Below are 22,588 nucleotides of genomic sequence, written 5' to 3'. Positions count from 1 at the left end.
CGGTTCCCGCGAAGATCCCCGACTTCTGAAAATTTTTGACACCCCTACTAATTATCAATAATGGTATGATAAGAAAATTTTATTGTGTGAATTTCATCCATCGCTAAAGGTGTACTTAGTTACAAAATTAATATAAGAAACTTCTCCCTCCATGCTTGGGAATAAAAGGACTGTTTTACCAAAACACTCCACACACCTCACCACACTCCAATCCCTTTTCAGCCAAGCGGTGTGTGCATGTATCCAAAATCTTCATTTTTATATATTTCTTTCCTAAAGTTCTAAGCTTATCTCCATCTATAGCTAGCTAGCTATAGCACAATTTCTCATCTATCCAATTTTAATCTTCTTTGGGCTACTAATAATACTTTCATTCAAATTCAAGTAAACATCTATCATTCTCTCTTTTATGATATTAGAACATTTTTAAGTATTTTAAATTACTGATATTTCGGTAGTTTTAATTATTAATTTCAATTTTTAACTTTGTATACATTTTACAACCGAAATTAATGACTAAAATAACTAAAAAAACACTAGTATTTTTAGAATATTTTAACGCTTCTTATTATACTTTTATATGTGTGTATATACATGAATAATAATGTTTTCTCACTATGATGAACCCATCTTTGTACTTAGGAAAATAAATATAATATATAGTTGAGGATGTGGAAGTTGAAGATAGCAGAAGGAGGAAAGAACTTGGTTTCAGGAAACAATTTCATAGGAAGACAACATTGGGAGTTTGATCCAAATGCAGGAACACCACAAGAACATGCTGAGGTTGAAAGGCTGCGCCAAGAGTTTACTAAAAATAGATTTTCCATCAAACAAAGCTCTGACCTCTTAATGAGGATGCAGGTACATACATTACTTTAGGAAGAATTTTTAGTGTACCTGACAATGTTCTAGTTATTTTAACCGTTAATTTTAATTATAAAAAATATATATAATATATATTAATTAAAATCAACTTGGCACTGAAACACCGATGTTTCAGGTACACTTGAAAATTTTTCCATACTTTAGTCTTAGTATGTCTTTGCATAATTGTATTAATTAACTTTTTCTTTCTTAATTTGAATTGAGAATTTAGTTTTCGTGCATTACAAGTATAACATTTAGTTAGTAGGATAATATTCTGTGTTCTAAGTATAAAAGTCTTTCATAATTGTATTAATTAACTTTTTCTTTCTTAATTTGAATTGAGAATTTAGTTTTCGTGTATTACAAGTATAAAATTTAGTTAGTAGGATAATATTCTGTGTTCTAAGTATAAAAGTCTTTTTAAGTTGATATGTCCTGTTATTATATAGATAAAAATGTTTTATTTTTTAAGATATTAAGTATGGAAAGTTAACTTTTATTTTTTCTATTTGATTGAATATTAATATATAGAGTTTAATATATATAGTACATACAAACTAAACTTTAAAATAATTTATAGTTATATATTTAAAAAATTCATATTAAAAAATTAGGATTAAGTAAGATTTTCATCTCTAAGGTATAGGCCAAAAAAAAATTTTTCGTCTCTAATTTTTTTTTTTTTTGCATACAAAATCGTTCTTAAGGTTTAAAATCAAATTTTAAAATCATCATTTTGACCTAAATATTAAAATTTTGGACCAAATTACCTATAACAAAAAATTATAAAATAGATACAAAAAAAAAAAAGAAAGAGAGTGTTTTTGCTCTTCCCAAGGGGGAAAGGGAAGAAGAAGAATAAGATGTCTACGATTCACCTTTATCTCCGGTTTCGCCGCTATCTCCGTACGATTTTGATTCCTAAGTTAAGGACAATTTTAAAACCAAATTAAAATTTAGAGACGATTTTGTATGTAAAAAAAAGTTTGGGACGAAAAAAATTTTCAGCCTATACTTTAAAAACCAAAATTATAATTAACCTAAAAAATTATTTACAAAAGATAATCCTTCCGAATATATCACTTATGCCTTTTCCACATACTATCTTATTTACTTTCTTTTTTGTTATTGTTAGTTATAGAATTAAATAATAAGTTTTGAGTTTAAATTTTGGTTTATAATAAAAGAAAAGTATGATGCATATTCAAGATAAACACCAAAAATTTAATGTTATACTCATATTTCTTATTATAACTTTTTAAAACTGTTTATTTATATAAAATAATAATATAAAAGGAATATAAAACTTTTAGAATATATATTTAAATTGGTCCTTAATAAATTTTAAATTAGATATTTTGATTCCCAATAAATTCTTATTACCTTAAAAGTTTTTAAGTATTACTTTTGTCAAACAGTTTTGTTTCTCTATTATTTATAATAAAATATTTAATATATCTATTTGATAAATAAGTTTCTAACCCCTAAATTTTATTATAAGGCAATTAATTAAATCTCTAATAAATATCATCATAATATAAATTAATTCTCTTTATAGAGAGACCAATCCATCTTAAAAACTTTAAAAGTAATATAACTTTATTATGAACTAAAATATCCGATTAAAAAATTTTCAGAGACTAATTTAAGTGTTTACTCAAATTTTTAAATTGATAAAAATACTAAATTTAAAAGTATCATCTCTAATATATAAATATGGATATTTATAAAAAGAAAAACACTTAATTTTTTTCCTCCCAAACCAACCTTCATAAAACAAGCATTTGCACTTTCTTTTTCTTTTTCTTTTTCAAACAATATTTTTTCAAGTTCTTTTTTCCCCTAGCTAATTTTTTCTACACTTTAATGTTAATAATATTGAAATTAAAATCTTTATACATAATCAATAAAAAGCGGCTTGATGGATGCTAGTTATTAATGAAGCCATTTTTAGAAAGCAATTAAATACCTATCAATGTCCCAACATAATATCTATTGATAAATCCTCCAATGTTAGTAATTAGTATATGATAGATGGGAATGTAATAATAAATTAATAATGATGTACGTGGTGATTGGTGAATGGTAATTGAATATCAGAAGTTCAGAACCAATGTTAGTTGATGCTCTATAAGGAAGGGGTCAATAAATTGGAAAGCAAAGTTGGTTGTTTTGTTGTTGGAAAAGTATAAGTAATCAAGTGTGTATTCAGTGAAGAATTAAACAACTCAATTAATTATAATTATTAATAATTAATTTTAAAATTTTTAAATTTAAAATTTAAATAATTAGAAATTAATTAGGTAAACCTAATTAAAAATTATAAAAACTTTTTTTTCACATCTGTAATATAAAAAATTCGAAAAATACATTAAAAAATATTTATTTAGTATAAAAAAAAAACATTATAATACTTAACAAAAGAAACATCTATATATATCAACTTACTTTTATTAAGACGGATTTTGAGATCTAATTTATTAGAGAATTAGCAGAAATTGACTTAACCCTAATTGGTTCCCTAGCAAAACTCTTTGTTGTTTATTATTCTCGTTTGTCAACATTTTTATTCGATAATACTAAGAAAACAAAAAAAATTCACCAAAACTTACTTTATTTAATATTTATTAATTATTATAATAATTAATAAATATTAAATAAAATAAATTCTGTCTATTTTTAGTTAATATTTTTTTGTTACTAAACCGTTTTTATTCCAATTATTTTCAAAATTGATGTGGCAGCTAAGAAAGGAGGAGTGTAGAGCAATGGGAGAAGCAGTGAAAGTGAAAGAGAAGGAAAATGTAACAGAAGAAGCATTGATTACAACAATGAAAAGGGCTCTCACTTTCTTTTCATCCATTCAAGCCCATGATGGCCACTGGCCTGCTGAGTCCGCTGGCCCTTTATTTTTCCTACAACCTTTGGTATTAATATTCTATAAATATGATTACATTAAAAAATCATAGTAAATGTAATCCACCATTGTTTTTAACTATAAAAAATGTAATATTAAAATTAATTTAAATTTTATTAAATATATACATTACTCTCTTTTTTGGGTTTGATTTAATTTACCTATTGATATCATCATCACCTGATGAACAGGTAATGGCACTCTATATTACAGGATCCCTTGATTATGTTTTAGGACCAGAGCATAAAAAAGAAATCATTCGGTATTTATATAATCATCAGGTGAGTATATCTATTATTACTAATTAAACTGCCATGAATAAGTCATCATTTGTGTAATTAAATATGCTTGAACTTGACAATAATTATGGTTAACATTTTGTCATTAAACAGAACAAAGACGGTGGTTGGGGGTTCCATATAGAAGGTCACAGCACAATGTTTGGATCATCATTGAGTTACATTGCTTTGAGAATACTTGGAGAAGGACCCGAAGATGGTGAAGATATGGCAATGGCTAGAGCCAGAAAATGGATCCTTGACCATGGTAGTTTGCTGGCTATTCCTTCGTGGGGAAAGTTTTGGGTCACGGTAAACACATTATTATTATTATTATTATTATTATTATTATTATTATTATTATTATTATTATTATTATTATTATAACCTATATGTTGCATGGATAAGAATATATGGTGTTAGATGATAGATTCTAGTATGACTATGTTATGGTGGCTATAATAAGTGTGTAAGTGTTGTTAAAATTAAAGGCGCACTTTTTATTTATATTTTAGTAACACTTTTTTTAATCAGTATTTTTTATTAACAATAAAAAATATTAATTTAATTTTAATAATATTTTTTAAAATATTATAGTCGTCGTAATCATCGTATCATATTAAAATGATTCGCGTGTTAAATATATAAGTAATATGATAATTCATATTATTCTACCAATTTAAGTTTTTGAGATAAATAATTTCATCATAAAATTGATATTAAAATTTTTATGATAAAAAATTTAAAATTCAATTTTATTTAGTTTAAAACAACCTATTATTTGAAAGAATATATTAAATATATAATTATTTATATGATTCTTTTCTATAATTTAATTTTTTTGGAATAAATAATACGAAATGCAAAAATTGAAAGAAAAAGTATGAGTACGACAATATACATAAAAATTTATATATATAAATTAAAAAGAAGTTGTAATTTTCACCAAATAAAAGATGATTAATGTAAAACATAGATAATAGATAACACATAGAGAGGATACTCTGATCTACGTAGTTATTAACATATAGTACTTGGTGAAGCAGGTGCTTGGGGTTTATGAATGGTCGGGGTGCAATCCACTAGCACCAGAGTTTTGGCTTCTACCCAAATTTGTTCCTTTTCATCCAGGTTTTTGTCAATTCATTCATCCTTTCAAATTCTTTAAGCTCTATTTTGGCAATTATTTATAAACATAAATATAAACTTATTACAAGACAAATTTATTTAAATTTTTTTTTAATAAAATTAGAAAAATGTCTTGATTTTGGGACAAATTAATTATTTTACTTTATTAAAAATGTCTTGATTGTTTTTTAATAGAATTAACAAAAATTTGACCATTGATTATTTTTATCTAAAAGATTTATTTTTCGTAAATACAACGTTAGTTTTATTTTTTTTTTCATGGTCCATTTTATTCGCATCTAAATCTTTCATAATAGCTATTTATTCCTCTTTATAATAAATATTTGGTTTTTGTGTTTTTTTCTTTGCACTTATATGGCAGGAAATATGTTGTGCTATTGTCGGTTGGTTTATATGCCGATGTCATATTTATTCGGAAAGAGATTTGTGGGAACTATTACCGGCTTAATCAAATCTCTGAGAGTTGAAATGTACAATGAACCTTACGAACAAATCAATTGGAATAAAGCTCGAAAAAATGTTGCAAAGGTTTGGATAAATTATTTAGTGACACATTTAACTAGATTAAAAAATACACATTAATTGCATGCAATTCAATTTCAGGAGGATCTATACTATCCACATCCTTGGATCCAAGATTTTTTATGGGATTTTCTCCATCATGTGGGAGAGCCTTTGCTAAATTGTTGGCCTTTTTCTAAGCTTAGAGAAAAGGCATTAGAAATTGCAATTAATCATGTACGATATGAAGATGAAAACAGTAAATACCTTTGCATTGGAAGTGTAGAAAAGGTATACACATGTTTAAATTAACAATCCCGCTACGTTACCAATAGCATTTTTGCCAAATTCTGCTAACTCTTATTTATAATTGTGTTTAATGGAAGTGTCTTTGTGGCTGTGTTTAATAAAAATATCTTTTTTATGGTTATATTTAATAGAAGTGTCTTTATAAATCTATTTTCTGGATGTGTCTTTTTATATATGTGTTTAAAATATAATAATTAATTATTGTTGGTAATAAGTTGGCAGATAATATGTTGGTACCCTATACTTTTTCTTAAATTAAATTATAAATACTAATATTAATATCTTGAATTGATATATATCACCATTGTTAGATTGTTAATGTATTTACCTATAGCTTAGCTTGACATTTTATTTAAAAACCACAATTGATGAAAATTGAAGGTTTTGTGTTTGATTGCGCGTTGGGTTGAAGATCCTAATTCAGAGGCCTATTATCTTCATTTAGCTCGAATTCCAGATTATTTTTGGCTTGCCGAAGATGGCTTGAAAATTCAGGTTAGTGAAATTGAATGAATTAGTTTAAATGTTTAATTATTATAAGAAATGTAGATTATATTTAATTTTAATGCATATTATCGGTTAAGTATTGCTATATATAGTTTATTGACTATGTTACGTATACAATAAAATCAGTCATCAAAGTCAGCCATTAGTATAAAAGACATGTTAAAATATAAATATGCATTGAAAATAAATTAAATCACACATGTATTTATACATAAATACACTAGTGACTAATTTTAATATACAAATAGCATTTTTGATAGTTTATAGACCACATTTGTGGTAGTATATATATATTTGATAAAAAGAAAACATTTTGCATTGTTTCAATATTTTATCTGTTGAATTAATTAAACAACAAAGTATACTAGTTCAAATATGAAATTTATTATCCTTATAAGTATTATTAATTGTCACCTTAATTAATTTTGATATAGAGTTTTGGTAGTCAAATGTGGGATGCAGCATTTGCTATACAAGCAATACTTGCTTGTAATCTAAGTGAAGAGTATGGACCTACACTTAAAAAAGCTCACGATTTTGTCAAGGCTTCACAGGTACCAATTAATAACTATTAATTAATTAATTAATTAATTATTAGTGTTTCTTCATTATACATATCTATACTATATGATTTTTGAAACAATAATTACTATTAAAAGAGACATTGATTTGAAATTGAAGGTTAGTGAAAACCCTTGTGGTGACTTCATGGGAATGTATAGACACATCTCAAAAGGTTCATGGACATTCTCAATGCATGACCAAGGTTGGCAAGTCTCTGATTGTACAGCTGAAGGATTACAGGTTCATACAAATTCTTCCAGTAAATTAATTAATAAATTTATCAAGTTATTTCTAATTTAGTGAAGAGTAATTTAAGAACACAATAATTTAAAATTATCTTATTTAACATATAATATTTATAATTTTATGTCTATAACATCTAAAATTACATATTTATTATATCTAATATTATGTATTTATTTTAAAAGTAATTAATAAATATAAAATAAGACAGTTTTTTTTAGCTTATTTGAATCGTTCGTTATTGTCTCCCAAATATTTTTGTTTAGTGAAATAGTTGGCTTTCTTTAGATTAAAGACAAAATTCAATAAACATTTCACAAGATGTATATGTTAAATTAATTTAATACAATAATAAGATCATGCATGTAATGTTAAAAAGTTAATTCACTATAAAAGTATAATAATTAAATAAATACTAACTAATAATTTGATTAAAAAAAAATCAAATTTTCAAAGAATTATATGGCTTTGATTAAGGTTTCATCCAACTCAAGTAAAACCCATTCCAGATTAATATAAACTCTTAACCTTAAACTTTGCCCTAAAATATTTTTGGATTTGCCAAAATGTTGCATCATAACAACCACAAATTGTTATTAGTTGGAGGATTATAATAATTAACTTTTCAATTATTACATATTACATCTCCTGAACTTTGACATTATTTACTACTAAAATTATCTATAGGCTTCACTCCTATTATCAGAGATGTCAACTGATCTAGTTGGAGAAAAAATGGAACCAGAGAGATTTTATGATGCTGTTAATGTCATTCTTTCTCTACAGGTATGGTTTCCAATTAAATTCTATCTACCAAATTATTTCTATTTGTAAATTTGAGCATTTAAGTACTAGATGCATGCTTGATATCTTCTTGTATTATTCAGAGTACTAATGGCGGTTTTCCCGCTTGGGAACCTTCTAAAGCCTACCGTTGGTTAGAGGTAATAAGAACTTAGAATATAAGAATTTATAATATGTGACATCGAGTTTTCGTTTACTTTTTTATTTTATATTTTTGAATCTATTGTTGGATTCTATTTAAGAGTAGAATTATATGTTAATTTAGTATTCAATATATAGAATACATATAGATAACATATTTTATGTTAAAGATAAGATTAATATAAAAATATAAAAATATTATGTGTAGATTAAAATTAACTACTAATATATTTGTGTATAATAAATATATGTGTTAATATTTATATTTTAACATGTATTTTATATTAATGGTTGATTTTAATTAATATACACCTAGTATAGTTATAAAAATATTTGCATATAAAATATGTAGGACGAACATGTTTTTGGTTTATTATACAATTATTACATTAAATATCACAAACAAAATTAAGTAATTGCAACTATTACAAACCAATACAAAAAAATATCCTATATTTTTAAATAGTGACGGTTTGATAGTTTGAAACCACCGTAATAAAATAACAAATTTTAGAATAAGATATGGTACTTATAAACTATCGCAAAAACAAATGACTCGATCTTTGCTATAGCAACAGTTATATTAACATTCTTAAAAATTATCATAAATTTATTTGTCGGCAGTCTATCAAACACTTTAGATCTATTTTGCTGCAGTTTAAAACTGTCATAAATATATTATTTCAATTGAGTGAGAATTTATGTGTATTGCAGAAATTCAATCCAACAGAATTTTTTGAAGAAACTCTCATCGAGAGGGAGTAAGATAATTATTATACCCATAAACATTTTGTTATTTTTGGCATGTTATCTTATTGTTCCTACTTATTGGGGTTCATGTTGAGTAAAATAGGTACGTAGAATGCACAGGATCAGCAATGGAAGCCCTAGCTCTGTTTAGAAAGCTATATCCAAACCATAGAAGAAAAGAAGTTGATCATTCTATTGCCCAAGCAATCCGCTACATTAAAAACACACAAAATCCTGATGGCTCATGGTATTGTACATTTTTTTCTCATTTATTATTTTACACTTGAATATTATACATTTAGGATTTAAATTAATATCTATCTGAATTGTTGGTTATAATATAAGATAGATTAAATTACTCATAATTTGTATAATTAATTATAATTATAGTAATCCTCCCATTTCTAAAATAACCGTTATTTTTAAACTTTAATGGAATATATTAATAGTAATTAATAATAATTTGATACACTTAAATATAAATAATATATTGGATTATGGATATACACTACTAGAAAAATCATTTTTAGCGGTCATTTATTTTGTTTTTAGCGATAATAAAAATAGTTGCTAATATATTTACTGTTAGTAATTAAATATTAATCGTTTTATGTTTTGTTGCTAAAAAATTTCCGTAACAATTCTAGCGTTGCTGATAAAGACCTTTTTATTAGCATAAAAATATATAATTCTCATTATAATATATAATAATAACAATAAATATATAATTGATATAAAATATAAATTAAATAAAATATATACCGAAAATTTGTCACTAAATTATTTTTGTTGTAGTGATACCGAATTTCTAAAGTAATAAATTTTGAAATAAAGAGTATCTATCTTGTGATATATTAATGCTAAAGTTAGTTGTTTATTTAACTTGTCTTAACCTTTATTTGGTTCAATAGAAGAGGTCAAGATTCATTATATATTAATTATACCTAAGAAAAAAAATAAAAAGAGACAAAGTTCATAATTCACCACTATGGACAAAACACTTATACAGGTATGGTTGTTGGGGTATTTGCTATACCTATGGAACTTGGTTTGCTGTAAAGGGATTGAGAGCATGTGGAAAGAACTATCAAAACAGTGCTTCATTGCGCAAAGCATGTCAATTTTTGTTGTCAAAGCAGCTTCCCAATGGTGGTTGGAGTGAAAGTTATTTATCAAGCCAAAACAAGGTACCTTATTATAACTACATTGTATTATTCATTTTACTTGAATAATGCACCATATAATATAGGAAGGTAAACAAGAATTGTAATAATTACTACTTAGTACTTACTACTCGCATAAGGTTCACATGTGTTTTAATTTCCTTGTTAATTAGGTGTATACTAATGTAGAAGGCAATGAAGCAAATTTAGTTCAAACTTCATGGGCTTTGTTGTCTCTTATTGGTGCAGGCCAGGTTAGTAAACAAATCGAAATGTTTTGAAACCAGTGAAAATTGTACATAAAAAAATGAATATTATTATTTCTTAATTGATAATGTCACTATTCTATTATTCACGAAATACTCATAATGAAAAATTTTATTTTAAAATTGTGTTTCATTCACATTTCCTAGTTAATGTCACTTTTTATGGTATATTATTCTCAAATTATTCTTATAATAAAAAATTTTATTCTAAAAGTGTTTCATTTTAATCTTACTAATAACATTATGCTATGACACTTTCAAGTTTCAACTTTCAACACGTGACTCTATCATATATAAAAGGTGTTCCTTATTACGGTATATATATATATATATGTTAAGTTCAAGAGGCTTTATTGTTAATAACTACATGGAATATACAAGGAAGAATTAACGTATAGCACAACAATTAACAACAATGAAGTATATATAATAATAATAATAATAATAATAATAATAATAATATCTAACATCTTAATAGAATAGAAGAAAGTACATAAATAGTCATATTTCTAGCATATTCTTTTAAATAAGAATTTTTTTTTAAATTTATCTAAATTTTTGTATAGACTTTTTCTTAATTTTTTTATGCCAAAATTTTTTTTAGAATTTAACAAGAATTAAATTCTAAATCTTTCGGTTATAAAAGTTGTTATTTAATACTATATTATGATTTTTTTTTAATTTAAATTGACTGAAAAAATCATAGAAATAATTATATTTTTAACAAAACAAAAATAAAGTTATTGTGCTAATTATATAATTAATGTTTTGGTGATCAAACAAGGCTAAGATTGATCCAACACCTATACATCGTGGAATAAAGACACTAATCAATTCACAAATGGAAGATGGAGACTTCCCACAGCAGGTAACATATATATAAGTTTTAACTTATTATTAATCATAATTCTCTCATCAAACTTATCTTTATGTATGTATAGTTATGAATGAACAAAACAATTAAACTATGCAGGGAATAACGGGAGTGTTTATGAGGAACTGTACCCTAAACTACTCATTATATAGAAACACATTTCCCATATGGGCTTTGGGAGAGTATCGCCGCCGAGTTTTATATGCCTGAAACTAAGAAAACTACTACAAGATTATGATGATATATATGTCACACATGACTCACGGATTTTAATTTTATTTTTAAAAAATACTGTATACATACTAAGAATCAATTACCAAATTAACTATTTATATATAAATATATATTATTTAATTTGATTTTAATATATATATTTTATACAAATTATTAATTTAGTAGCTATCTTTTATGTAATTGATTGTCTACAACATATGCAACGCATGTATACATATAACTTAGGAAGCGTTTCACCTATGCTACTGTACTTTCTTGGCATTTCGGTCTTCCACACTTTAAATCATTCGTATTTAGTTTAAAATATATATCAAAGTGATCCAGATTTAAGGACAGAATCCTGTTGTGAATATTAAGCTAAAGAAGTGCATGAAGAGCATGCAACTAGTTCATTCCTTAGATATTGATAAAACTGTGAAAGAATAAGAAAAGAAGAGAGGAAGAATATTATGCTTTGTATTTTTTGATTGATTGAATTGAAGTGAATTGTGAAGATAAAACTAAATATATATGGAAAATTTTTTGGTGGCTAAGAATATAGTGGCTAAGAATGACTAAATTTTGACTGACCTGTAAAAAAAGGACAAGTAGCAACAATAATAATTATGAATGATTCTATTAGGTAGGTGAGTGCTGTATGTACTGCAGGGTCCATCTGTAATTACATTTTAAAAAAAATTTTCATGTATATGGACTTTATATGTAATTGGACAAAAACAAACATGAAACAATTGTTTTTTTTTTAAAATTAATCTAATATAAGGTGTTATCTAATTCTTCTTAACAAAATATTTTTTTAAATTATTAAAATTATTTTTTTAAAAAAAATTATTATTTAATTAGACAAAATGTATTTTAAAAATAAAAATTCCATTAAAGTGATGAGAGTAGTTTTAATGATTACGTACATAATTACTATTTTCTATTAATTAGAAAATATTAGCTAAGAATTTGTATTATATATTTTAAATTACGAAATAGATAAATATGAAATATGTGTAAACAGTTTTTTATTAAATATACCACATGTTGTTATGAAATTGTTTTACAATTATTCACGTTATTTTATTAAACGATGCTATTATTCTTATTAGAGAAATGCTAAAAGATCATTAAAATTTATTCTTTTAGCTATCATTTAATCATAGACTCAATTTTTTAGTCAATTTTTTTAATCTAGTAATCCAACAACATACTTTATCTCATATTTTTAAACATTGATGGCTAAATAATCACCAAAAGTAGAATTAAAATTTTAAACAAAATAAAAGAAATTAAACCTTTTTATTTTTTTGACAAAATAAAATTGTTGAAGTAGATGAAGCAATAAAATTTATTAGTTTAATAAATAATTTATTTTTTTTGGACTTTGTTCAAAGTGCACAAAAACAAACCTGACTCAAAGAATTGTTAAATTTTGACTGGTGATCTATGAATAATATGAGAGTATAAATTTACAAAGTGTCTAAATTTTATAAGAAAATATTATTATTTTGAATAAAAATAACTATTAAACAGTATTGTCGATATTACTATAGTTATTATTATTTTTGTTCTTGGTATTATTGATATTATTGTTGTTATTATTAAAAGAGAAATTTTTGGAGATTATTAATCTTTAGTTTTTTTGGCCATCTTTTGGTCAATATAAATACTAAATTATCTTTAATAGATAAATTTTATTAATTTATGTGTTTAAACTCAGAAAAATTTAAATGCAAATGGTAATGATTCATGGGTGCAAAACTTTGATAAATATAGGTGCAAACTATATGTTTATTGTGTATAAAATTTTTTTGAATATAAGTACAAATTATAGTTTGCACCTATATTTACCAAAATTTTGCACACATGAATCGTTTTCACTTGCATCCAAATTTTCCAGAGTTTAAACACATAAATTAATGAAATTTATCTATTAAAGATAATTTAATATTTATAGACTAAAAAATAGCCAAAAGAACTAAAGATTAATAATATCCAAAAATGTCTCTTTTAATAATAACAATAATAATATCAATAATACCAAGAACAAAAATAATAATGCCAATGAGTAATAGCTCAAATGGCATAGTCTCTCTATACTCAATTAAGAGGTTGCGGATTCGAGTCTCCTATATTTGGTAAAAAAAAAAAACAAAAATAATAATAACTATGATAATATAAACAATATTATTTAATAGTTATTTTTATTCAAAGTAATAATATTTTCTTATAAAATTTAGACATTTTATAAATTTATACTCTTATATAATTCATAGACCAGTAAAAACTTAGCCATTCTTTGAATCAGGTTTGTTTTTGTGGACCTTGAACTAACTCCAAAAAAAAAATAATAAAAAAAATAAATTATTCATTAAACTAATAAATTTTATTGCTTCATCTACGTCAATTATTTTATTTTATCGAAAAATAAAAAAGGTTTAATTTTCTTTATTTTGTTTAAAATTTTAATTCTACTTTTGGTTTTTTTCAATTTTTAGAATAAAATAATAAGAAGAGGAATACTAAATAATTATCAAAATTTATTATTTTTTGTCATTATTTAGCTATCAATGTTTAAAAATATGATATAAAGTATATTGTTAGATTACTAAACTAAAGAAACTAGACTAAAGAAATTGAGTCTATGATTAAATGATAGCTAAAAAATAAATTTTAATGATCAAATTCCTTAACATTTCTCTAATAAAAATAGTAGCATAGTTTAATAAAATAACATGAATAATTATAGAACAATTTCATAACAACATGTGATATATTTAATAAAAAATTATTTACGCATCATATTTCATATTTATCTATTTCATAATTTAAAATATATAATACAAATACTTAGCTAATATTTTTAAATTAATAGTAAATAGTAATTATGTAAGTAACCATTAAAATTACTCTCATCATTTTAGTGGAATTTTTATTTTTGAAATACATTTTGTCTAATTAAATAATAATTTTTTTGAAAAAAAACTTTAATAATTATTTGAGAAAATATTTTGTTGAGAAGAATTAGATAACATCTTATATTAGATTAATTTAAAAAAAAAATAGCAATTGTTTGATATTTGTTTTTATCCAATTACATATAAAGCCTATATACATGGAGGACTTTTTTGAAAATGTAATTACAGATGTACCCTGCAGTACATACAACACTCACCCACCTAATAAAATTATTCATAATTATTACTGTTGCCACTCGTCTTTTTTACACAGGTCAGTCAAAATTTGGTCATTCTTGGCCACCAAAGAACTTCCCAATATATATAGAGCATTGACCTAAAAAAGATAAAAGCAAATAAAAATAAGATAAGAACAACTAAAGATAAGATAATAAAGACTAAAATTGTAATTGAATTTATGTATTCTGTTGGACTGAATTTGTGGGTCACGAGACTTCTTTATTGTTGTCATGCGCTAAGGTAAAAGAGTAATTTAATACGCCACCGCAAGAAGATGTCAATAATCCACAGTTTGGATAAGTTCCGATGAAATTGTTGAGGAAAACGCGTCTGACGTGGTGACGCGGAGGAAGATGCGTGCGGCGGAGCTTGAGCTGCCGGTGGCAAAAATATAAAAGGAGATGCTGTGGTTGAGCAGGATGCTGTGGTTGAGCAGCGATCTTCAAAAAATGCGTGTGTATGGCGCAATAAGAGTGCAGATGAAACTGCTAAAACAGATGCAGATTGAACTGCTGAAAGAGAATGCAGACATGACTGCTGAAAGAGAATGCAGACGAAATTTTCGGAAGAAGGTGCAGATGAAACTGCCAGAAGAAGGCGCAAACAGGCCATAATAACTATTCCATAAATGATAATTATTTTCTGTTAGAACAGGTGTAACCAAGACTGATGTTGGATTTTTATTTGGATGGACGTAATAGAGATTGATTAAATTCTAAGCTAAATTAAAAGATTGATTATTCATAGTGAAAAAAATTAAAAAAAAAGTAGAATAATTTTTTACCAAAAAAATAATAACTTACTTATCCTGTTCGAGGAGAATGCCAAAGCTCATATCACTAATTCAAGGACTAGAAAAAAATAGAAATCAAAATAGTAAATATACTAATACACATTTCATAACCCCACCCTACCATCATCCCAACTTCTTCCATCTCCATGAAGAAAAATAACAGGGTCAGAACCGCAAAGTAGTTGAGAGCGCAAAATGCCATTACAACATAATAGATGGCTACTATAATATTTTAAAAAATATTGTTTAAAAAAGTATACTAAAATATTATTAAAATATAAAAAAATATAATTTTAATTTTAATAATTTTACATGGTCGTTGTAGTTAGCGTAGTATAATTATAATAGAATCTATTCATAAATGCGTCTTCAATCACCTCCACGATGCTGCATTATTGCACGAAAATAGATTTTTTTAATTTTTTTAATTTAAAAAGAGAAAATATAATCTCTAATATTCTAATATATTTTTTTTATATTTTTTTAAATAAAAAAATTGAGAGTATTAATTCTCGCATCTTACAAAAATCTCAATGTCCTAATTTGAAAATACACAGATCACAACTAGGGCTAGCAAGCGGGGAAGTCCGTCTCGCCTTATCTTGTCCCGTTAGAAGCCTGCCTTTTAACGAGTTGGTCCGTCCTGCTCTACCTAATGAGGCAGTCCTAGAATTTTATCCTGCCCCGCTTAATTGCGAGCTAGCGAGCTGGCGGGTTGGCGGGCTTCTTTTTTTTATTATTATATATCTACTAAATAATATATATAATTTCACAACCATATTAATAAATTTATAATTTCTAAAGGTATAAAAAATTATATTTTTTATATTCACAAACATTAAGGTCTTTGTAATTATAAATATCTAATAAACATAATTATAAACCAAATTTTCATCCAAAACATAATTATAAATATTGTCTCCAAAGCAAAATAAACATAATCCAAAACATAATTATAAATAATTTCTTCAAAGCAATATAAACATAATCCAAAATACTCAATTTTCATCTTCATACTCTTGTAAGTTGGGTTGGGAGAAGTTGTATTTTAGCCAAAAAATTACAAAAATTCCACCTTACAAAAAAAATAAACCCAGCAGAAAAATTTGCTCCGCCCTGCCGAAACCCGCGGTTTAAGCGATGCGAGTTAGATGAGTTTTTGTTCTTTAACGATTCCAATTTTTCAGCCTAATCCACTTTTTATAACAGATTACACAGATTGACCCGAACAAATTTAGACCCGTTTAGCATCCCTAACCACAACGGGGCCACCTACGCTGCTAATCCTGCGCCAAGAATTGAGTATTAAATACTTTCATGGAATAAGAACAAAAGGTAAAAATGATTTATTTTTTACATAATAGGTTTTTGTGTTTTTTTTTAAAATAAAAAAAAGCCCATTGTCCTTTATCCATTCAAGAAAGGAAAGAAAAATAATGTGGAGAATTAACAATAATTTTACATGATGATTAAATTCAACGTGTTACACAGAATTAAATAACAAAATACTCTTAATTAGTCAGCAATTTTGTTAAATTCTAACCAGCATGTAACCAATAAAAAAAATGAGTTATTAGATGAAATCTCATATCAATTTCAAAGCATTAAAATCATCATTAATGACTATTTGACAGCTACAAATCACAAAAATTACTAGCCTTTAACATTCCTTCTTAATTAAATCAGATGAAAGCGAAGATAAATTACAGTGAACTCTTAACAAGTCAAAAGAGTATGATATAAATTTAGAATACAAGATTGCATACCAATTTTTTTATATGTTCTTTAAACTAAATATAAACACAGCACAACACCCTGAAGTATAAAAGAATATCTGAAAAATTCAAGTACCACACAAAGTTTAAGGGTGTGCTTGGCAAACGCGTTATAAGAGAAGAAGTACGTTTAGTCTTCTTGAAAGTTTCAATTTTTGGTTTGACAAATTTTTTATTTATGAACGTAGAAATGATTTTGCTTTTAAAATCATGGTTTTCAAGAAGCTACAATTTTAAGCTTCTGCGTTTTACAAACGGGCTTCTAGCCATTAATACTCCATCTTTATTTACCTTTTACCAACTTTATCCTTTATGCATGTTATTATATTATTTATAAAATTCTTATTATTGTTATTTACATGAACTCTCTTTTTTTATTATTTTTATTTTTATTTTTTATTAATTATTTATTTGATATTATACACTTTTATAATTGTAATTTTTTGTATTATTTTTATTATCTTTTTATAATATAATTTATTGATTCTATTAGATAAAGTAAATTAAACAAAAAATTAATTGTAAATAATAATAATAATAATAATAATAATAATAATAATAATAATAATAATAATAATAATAATAAATTATAGCATACTAAAAAAAAGTACTAAGAATACTAAAAATATACTATATAAAAAATATCATAATTTTTTTTGATTTATTTCAATTACTACTAAGATAAATATTTAATTTTTTTATTATTTTTAGTACTCTCTAAAATTTATATTTTGTTAGTTTTAATTAAAAATATATTTTGTCAATTTTTATATATTATTTTTATTTTAGTGTATAAATATTAATTTTATTATAAAATTAATTAATAAAATCTATTCAATTATCTAAATTATAATGATAAGATAATATACAAAAATTATTTAAGTTGGTGTCTATTTTAATAATTTTTTATTTAAAAATGATTTTGAGTAGTAGAATCCAAACAATATTTATTTTACTATAATTCATTTTGATACAAAGATTACCAAACATAAATCACTTTAACACAAACTTACTTTTCATCAAAATCAAGTTTACAAAATCAATTTTATTCAAACTCCAATTTATAAACTGTAATCCAAACACACACTAAATTTTTATATGAAAAGCATTTCATATACGTCTTTCAGTGATAAAATTGTTCTACCACCGCTTCTTAAATACCAATCCAACTTATCCAAGATGTCAATCTATGTTAAAACCATTAATTATTGTATTTTCACGTATTTAGATTAAAAAAAATTAGAAAAGCAGTCCATTAAATCAGATTCCAATAGTTAATCCATTCAATAATTTCATGTAAGAATGGGAATTAATTATTTTCTATCTAAAGTAATAATAAAAAAAAGACAGAAATCAACAGTTGTTAACTAATTTTTGTTAGAGTGTGTAAAAAACTAAAAATTAAAAAAAAATTTTGTTTTTGAGAACACCAAACCGAATCTCATGAAAGTAGTGAGAGCAGTTGACCGTTTTTGCTGCATCAGTGTCGTACCAAAAGGTGAAGTACGCATGTGATCTTTGAATTTTCTCTTTTTTTTCTTACGTTATTTTTTTTCTTCATCTATTAGCAATTATGTTTGTCTCTATTAAAACTATTAGTTCCAATAATGACTTTGGGAGTCCTCCTTTTTTCTTATACATTGGATATTTATTTTTTTTATTTAATAAAATATATCTATATATTATCTTTGATAAAAAAATAAATTAAGAGCTGTTTGGTAGTGTTTGTTTGCGAGACAGTGACTGAGGAATAGTGACTGAGAAACAGGAACATAAAAAAATCTTAGTATTGTGTTTGGTGTAATAGTGTACAGGACTGAATTTTATCTCAGTATCCTGTTTGGTTTGAATTAAAACCAAGGTTGCGAGAACCGGACCGGTCATCGAACCGGTCAAGTGACTGGTTCAATGGTTCAATGGTTCAATCGGAGTTGAACCGTGGTTGAACCGGTTTAATTAAATATATAATAAAATTATAAAAAAAAATCAAAACATAATTTTAAAAAGTTAAATGCAATAATTTTTAAACTAATAAGATTCAAAATTTAATAATTTCACAAAATAAACAATACATAATTCATCATTAAAAGGTCAAAGACAACTTCAAATGAGATTCTTGTACAGCATTATGTTGTTGTTGTTGATCATTTTGGGACTGTTCCATCTAAATTCAGAATGCCAACAACATACAATTTATTCACTTTATTCAACCAAGAACAGAATTTAATCAACCAAGAACACAGAACTTAATCAATTTATTCAACATACAACAGCCTTAATAATTTGAAGCACAGAACAAAAAAAACCAACAAAATTTAATAACAGAGCAGAGTTCATTATTAACAGAGCATAGTTCATTATCCACCCTAACAACCGAAATTAACAATCAAAAATTAACAGAACAGAAATCATTATCAACCAAGAAGTCAAGAACACAGAACTTAATCAAATTATCCAACATACAACAGCCTTAATAATTTGAAGCACAGAACAAAAAAAAATAAAATTTAATAACAGAGCTTAACAACCGAGCAGGAAGCACAACCCTAAACCCTAACATCAGAAGCCTTAAACTGGTTCAACCCAGAGGCCAGAACGAACTAACCTCGAAGGAGAGAAGACGACCAGCGACGGTAAGCGAGCACGAAGCAGAGAAGACGACCAGTGATGGACGAGCGACGGTGAGCGACCCTGGAAGTAGAGAAGACGACGAGCGACGGTGACCCACGACCCGCGACTCCAGCGTCGACGCAGACAAGACGACCACCTCCGCCGTCTGCAGCTCCGATTAGGGTGGCTGTCTTCGAAACAAAGGTGAAGGGATTTTGGCTTTAGGTTAGTTTTGGAGATTTGGGGGAAAATGGGAAATGTCGAAGGGAAGGGGGAAGCAGCTTCAGATATTGGCTGTTTTAATTTTTTTTTTTTTAAGTTAATACGACGCCGTTTTCAGGGGGCTGGGAGAGAACCGGCGTTGACAAAAACCGGGCCGGTTCACCCGGTTCGTCGGTTAACCACCGGTTCGGCCGGTTTTTTCACCGGTTTTTTGCAGGGCGGTTTTCCATGTGGACCGGATCGGCTAGGTGACCGATTTCCGGTTAACCCGGTTGAACCGGCCGGTCCGGTCCGGTTCTCAGAACATTGATTAAAACTAAATACTAAAATTGTTAAATTTACAATTATACCCTTAAATTTTATATGAAACCCTAATCCCAAATCCAGATTTTAGTTCTTCCTGTACCCACGGTAGCTAGAACCCAGTCCAGACTTCTTCTTGTCTCCTCTCCCCAAATCTTCCGGTCTTTCACGTCGCCGCTAGAAACGCTGGATACGACCGAGCAACGACGGCGCGCCTATCTCCAGCGCATCACAATCGCGTCTTGAAGCCTCTGACGGTCCTCTCATTGCTGCGGATTGGGTGCTTTCGGGTCTGCACCGCCACTATCGCCACGGTGTCGGACCTGTGTCTCTTGTCTCTCAACGGACCCGGTAAGTTCGTGAAGCACAATATTCATATCTACTTTGACATCTATTGACTTAATCTAATTTGTTATATTGAGTCTTGATTCTGAGCATGCATTCTACAACACATTTTTCTTAAATTCAATTCCTGATAATGCCACCTAACTAAATGAAGAAGGTATAGAGATAGAGTTATGTATGTAGTTACTTATTCGAACCTGCCGTATTTGCAGTTTTGAATCTATTTTTTTGTTTTCCCAAGTTCAGAATTGCTTTTAATTTTGAAATTATTTTAGAAAAATGAAATGTTTATTTTCCTAATTTTTCTTTGTCCGCTAATTTGTTTGCATCTTCACATGAACCTGTGACCTTTTGTGGTCCTTAATACAATAAAATTGGGGAATTGGAGTTGGTAGAAAACTGCTCAAGTTGATTTGGTTCAAGTGTTGATGTTGTGTGAAAATTAAATACTACTGCCTATTCCCCATTCCCCTTTGAATTCTCTTTTTCTTTTCTTTTCCTTTATGGCATTGTATTATTATATCTTTAGTTGAAATGGTTGAAATAATTAGCTGCCTCAGTTCTTGACTTTGAATTTTATTTAGCCTCATAAAATTATAATTGAATCACTTTCTTGCTTAACTTTTCATCAATTTCAAACTTATGGTTACTTTACATTATTCCCAATTGATAAGTAACCAATCGCTAGCTACACAAAGGTTGATAAGACAAGTGACTAACTCACTTAATTGAATTGATCCTAACTTAGTATTCAACATTTTATAGAATAACGAATCTGGTTAACTTTCGAAGACTTATTAAATCCAAAATTAGTTTATATGACCTACAATAATCAATATGATTTAGTTAGTTGAAATTATAATATATGACCTGGTGTGCTATATTGATTTGGGAATGTATTATTATTACTGCCTAACATGCTAGGAGTGTGAAAATTTATTGAAAAATCCAGAGGCACTAGCATTTTATTTTAGCTAGAAAAAAAACCAAATTAAACAGGTAAAAAGACCAAATAATTTTCACAAGTAGACTTCAGTGCCGTTAATTTCACTAAATCAATGTTTGCACTAAAAATTATTGCTGTTAACTTATTAGTTATTATGTTAATGTTGTATGATGGCAAACATTATTTTTGGCATTATATTATTTTTGGCGTCAAGCATAGACTCGGTTGTTACCATTTTAGGTAACTTTCTTGTTCTCACTGCTCTGCTTTTTTCTTAATTGTATAGAATTTTGTCAATTTCTATATTGTGTTTTGGTGTGGAAATGGGGATAGGTATGCAGGGGAGTATTTTGGAGACAAAATCCATGAATTTGGTGTATACTACTTTGCCAATGGACACTGCTATGAAGGAGCATGGCATGAGGGACGCAGGCAAGGTATTGGAACTTACACCTTTCGAAAGGCCGACCGGAGATGCGGTGAATGGAATGCTGGCAACCTCAAGCACCCTCTGCCACCACACTCTCATGCCGTCCTTCGAGCACTTCAGGTATTCAATTCATTCAATCGTCCTGTTGTTTCCTCCAAATAAGCTGGTTGTTTTTTTCCTTATCTATGTGTTTGTCTAATTGCAGGCTGCAAGGAAAACGGCCGATAGCGCGATTAACCTTAGGCGCGTCGACAATGAGGTGAACAAAGCAGTGATAGCTGCTAACAGGGCTGCCAAGGCGTCTAGAGTAGCCGCCGTGAAAGCTGTTCAGAACAGAATGGATGGACAATTTTGCGATACTGATGTCTAAGAATTAAGGCATTAGCTTTTTGTTATACAATTGTAAATTTTC

General features: G+C 26.8%; 1 protein-coding gene and 1 long non-coding RNA gene across 4 annotated transcripts; one reads left to right on the top strand and one right to left on the bottom strand.

Moving 5' to 3' along the window:
- Positions 1-106: 106 nt before the first annotated feature.
- LOC112751378 (lupeol synthase) lies at positions 107-15,139 on the top strand. 3 transcript variants are annotated; one of them, XM_025800490.3, is made up of 19 exons: positions 107-229; positions 643-864; positions 3,615-3,797; positions 3,979-4,068; positions 4,180-4,377; positions 5,112-5,196; positions 5,576-5,742; positions 5,818-6,006; positions 6,406-6,519; positions 6,966-7,085; positions 7,213-7,335; positions 8,026-8,124; positions 8,226-8,282; positions 8,998-9,044; positions 9,137-9,280; positions 10,043-10,220; positions 10,370-10,450; positions 11,247-11,330; positions 11,436-11,701. In XM_025800490.3, the coding sequence occupies exons 2-19, from the start codon at positions 670-672 to the stop codon at positions 11,544-11,546; spliced, it is 2,265 nt and encodes a 754-aa protein (XP_025656275.1). In that variant the 5' UTR covers positions 107-229; positions 643-669; the 3' UTR covers positions 11,547-11,701. The 3 variants fall into 3 exon arrangements, with proteins under 3 accessions (XP_025656275.1, XP_072073353.1, XP_025656274.1); XM_072217252.1 differs by lacking the exon at positions 11,436-11,701 and adding an exon at positions 14,993-15,139 and having other exon boundaries at positions 191-384; XM_025800489.2 differs by having other exon boundaries at positions 191-384.
- A 1,344-nt stretch (positions 15,140-16,483) lies between these two features.
- On the bottom strand, positions 16,484-20,221 carry LOC112751377 (uncharacterized). Its single transcript, XR_011872555.1, has 2 exons — positions 19,926-20,221; positions 16,484-16,831 (listed from the first exon to the last, which is right to left on the bottom strand). It is a non-coding gene; the product is annotated as an uncharacterized lncRNA (long non-coding RNA).
- Positions 20,222-22,588: the final 2,367 nt, after the last annotated feature.

This window comes from Arachis hypogaea, chromosome 15, assembly GCF_003086295.3.
Source record: "Arachis hypogaea cultivar Tifrunner chromosome 15, arahy.Tifrunner.gnm2.J5K5, whole genome shotgun sequence".
NCBI classification, from domain to species: domain Eukaryota; kingdom Viridiplantae; phylum Streptophyta; class Magnoliopsida; order Fabales; family Fabaceae; genus Arachis; species Arachis hypogaea.
This window is presented reverse-complemented; position numbering and strand designations above follow the sequence as displayed.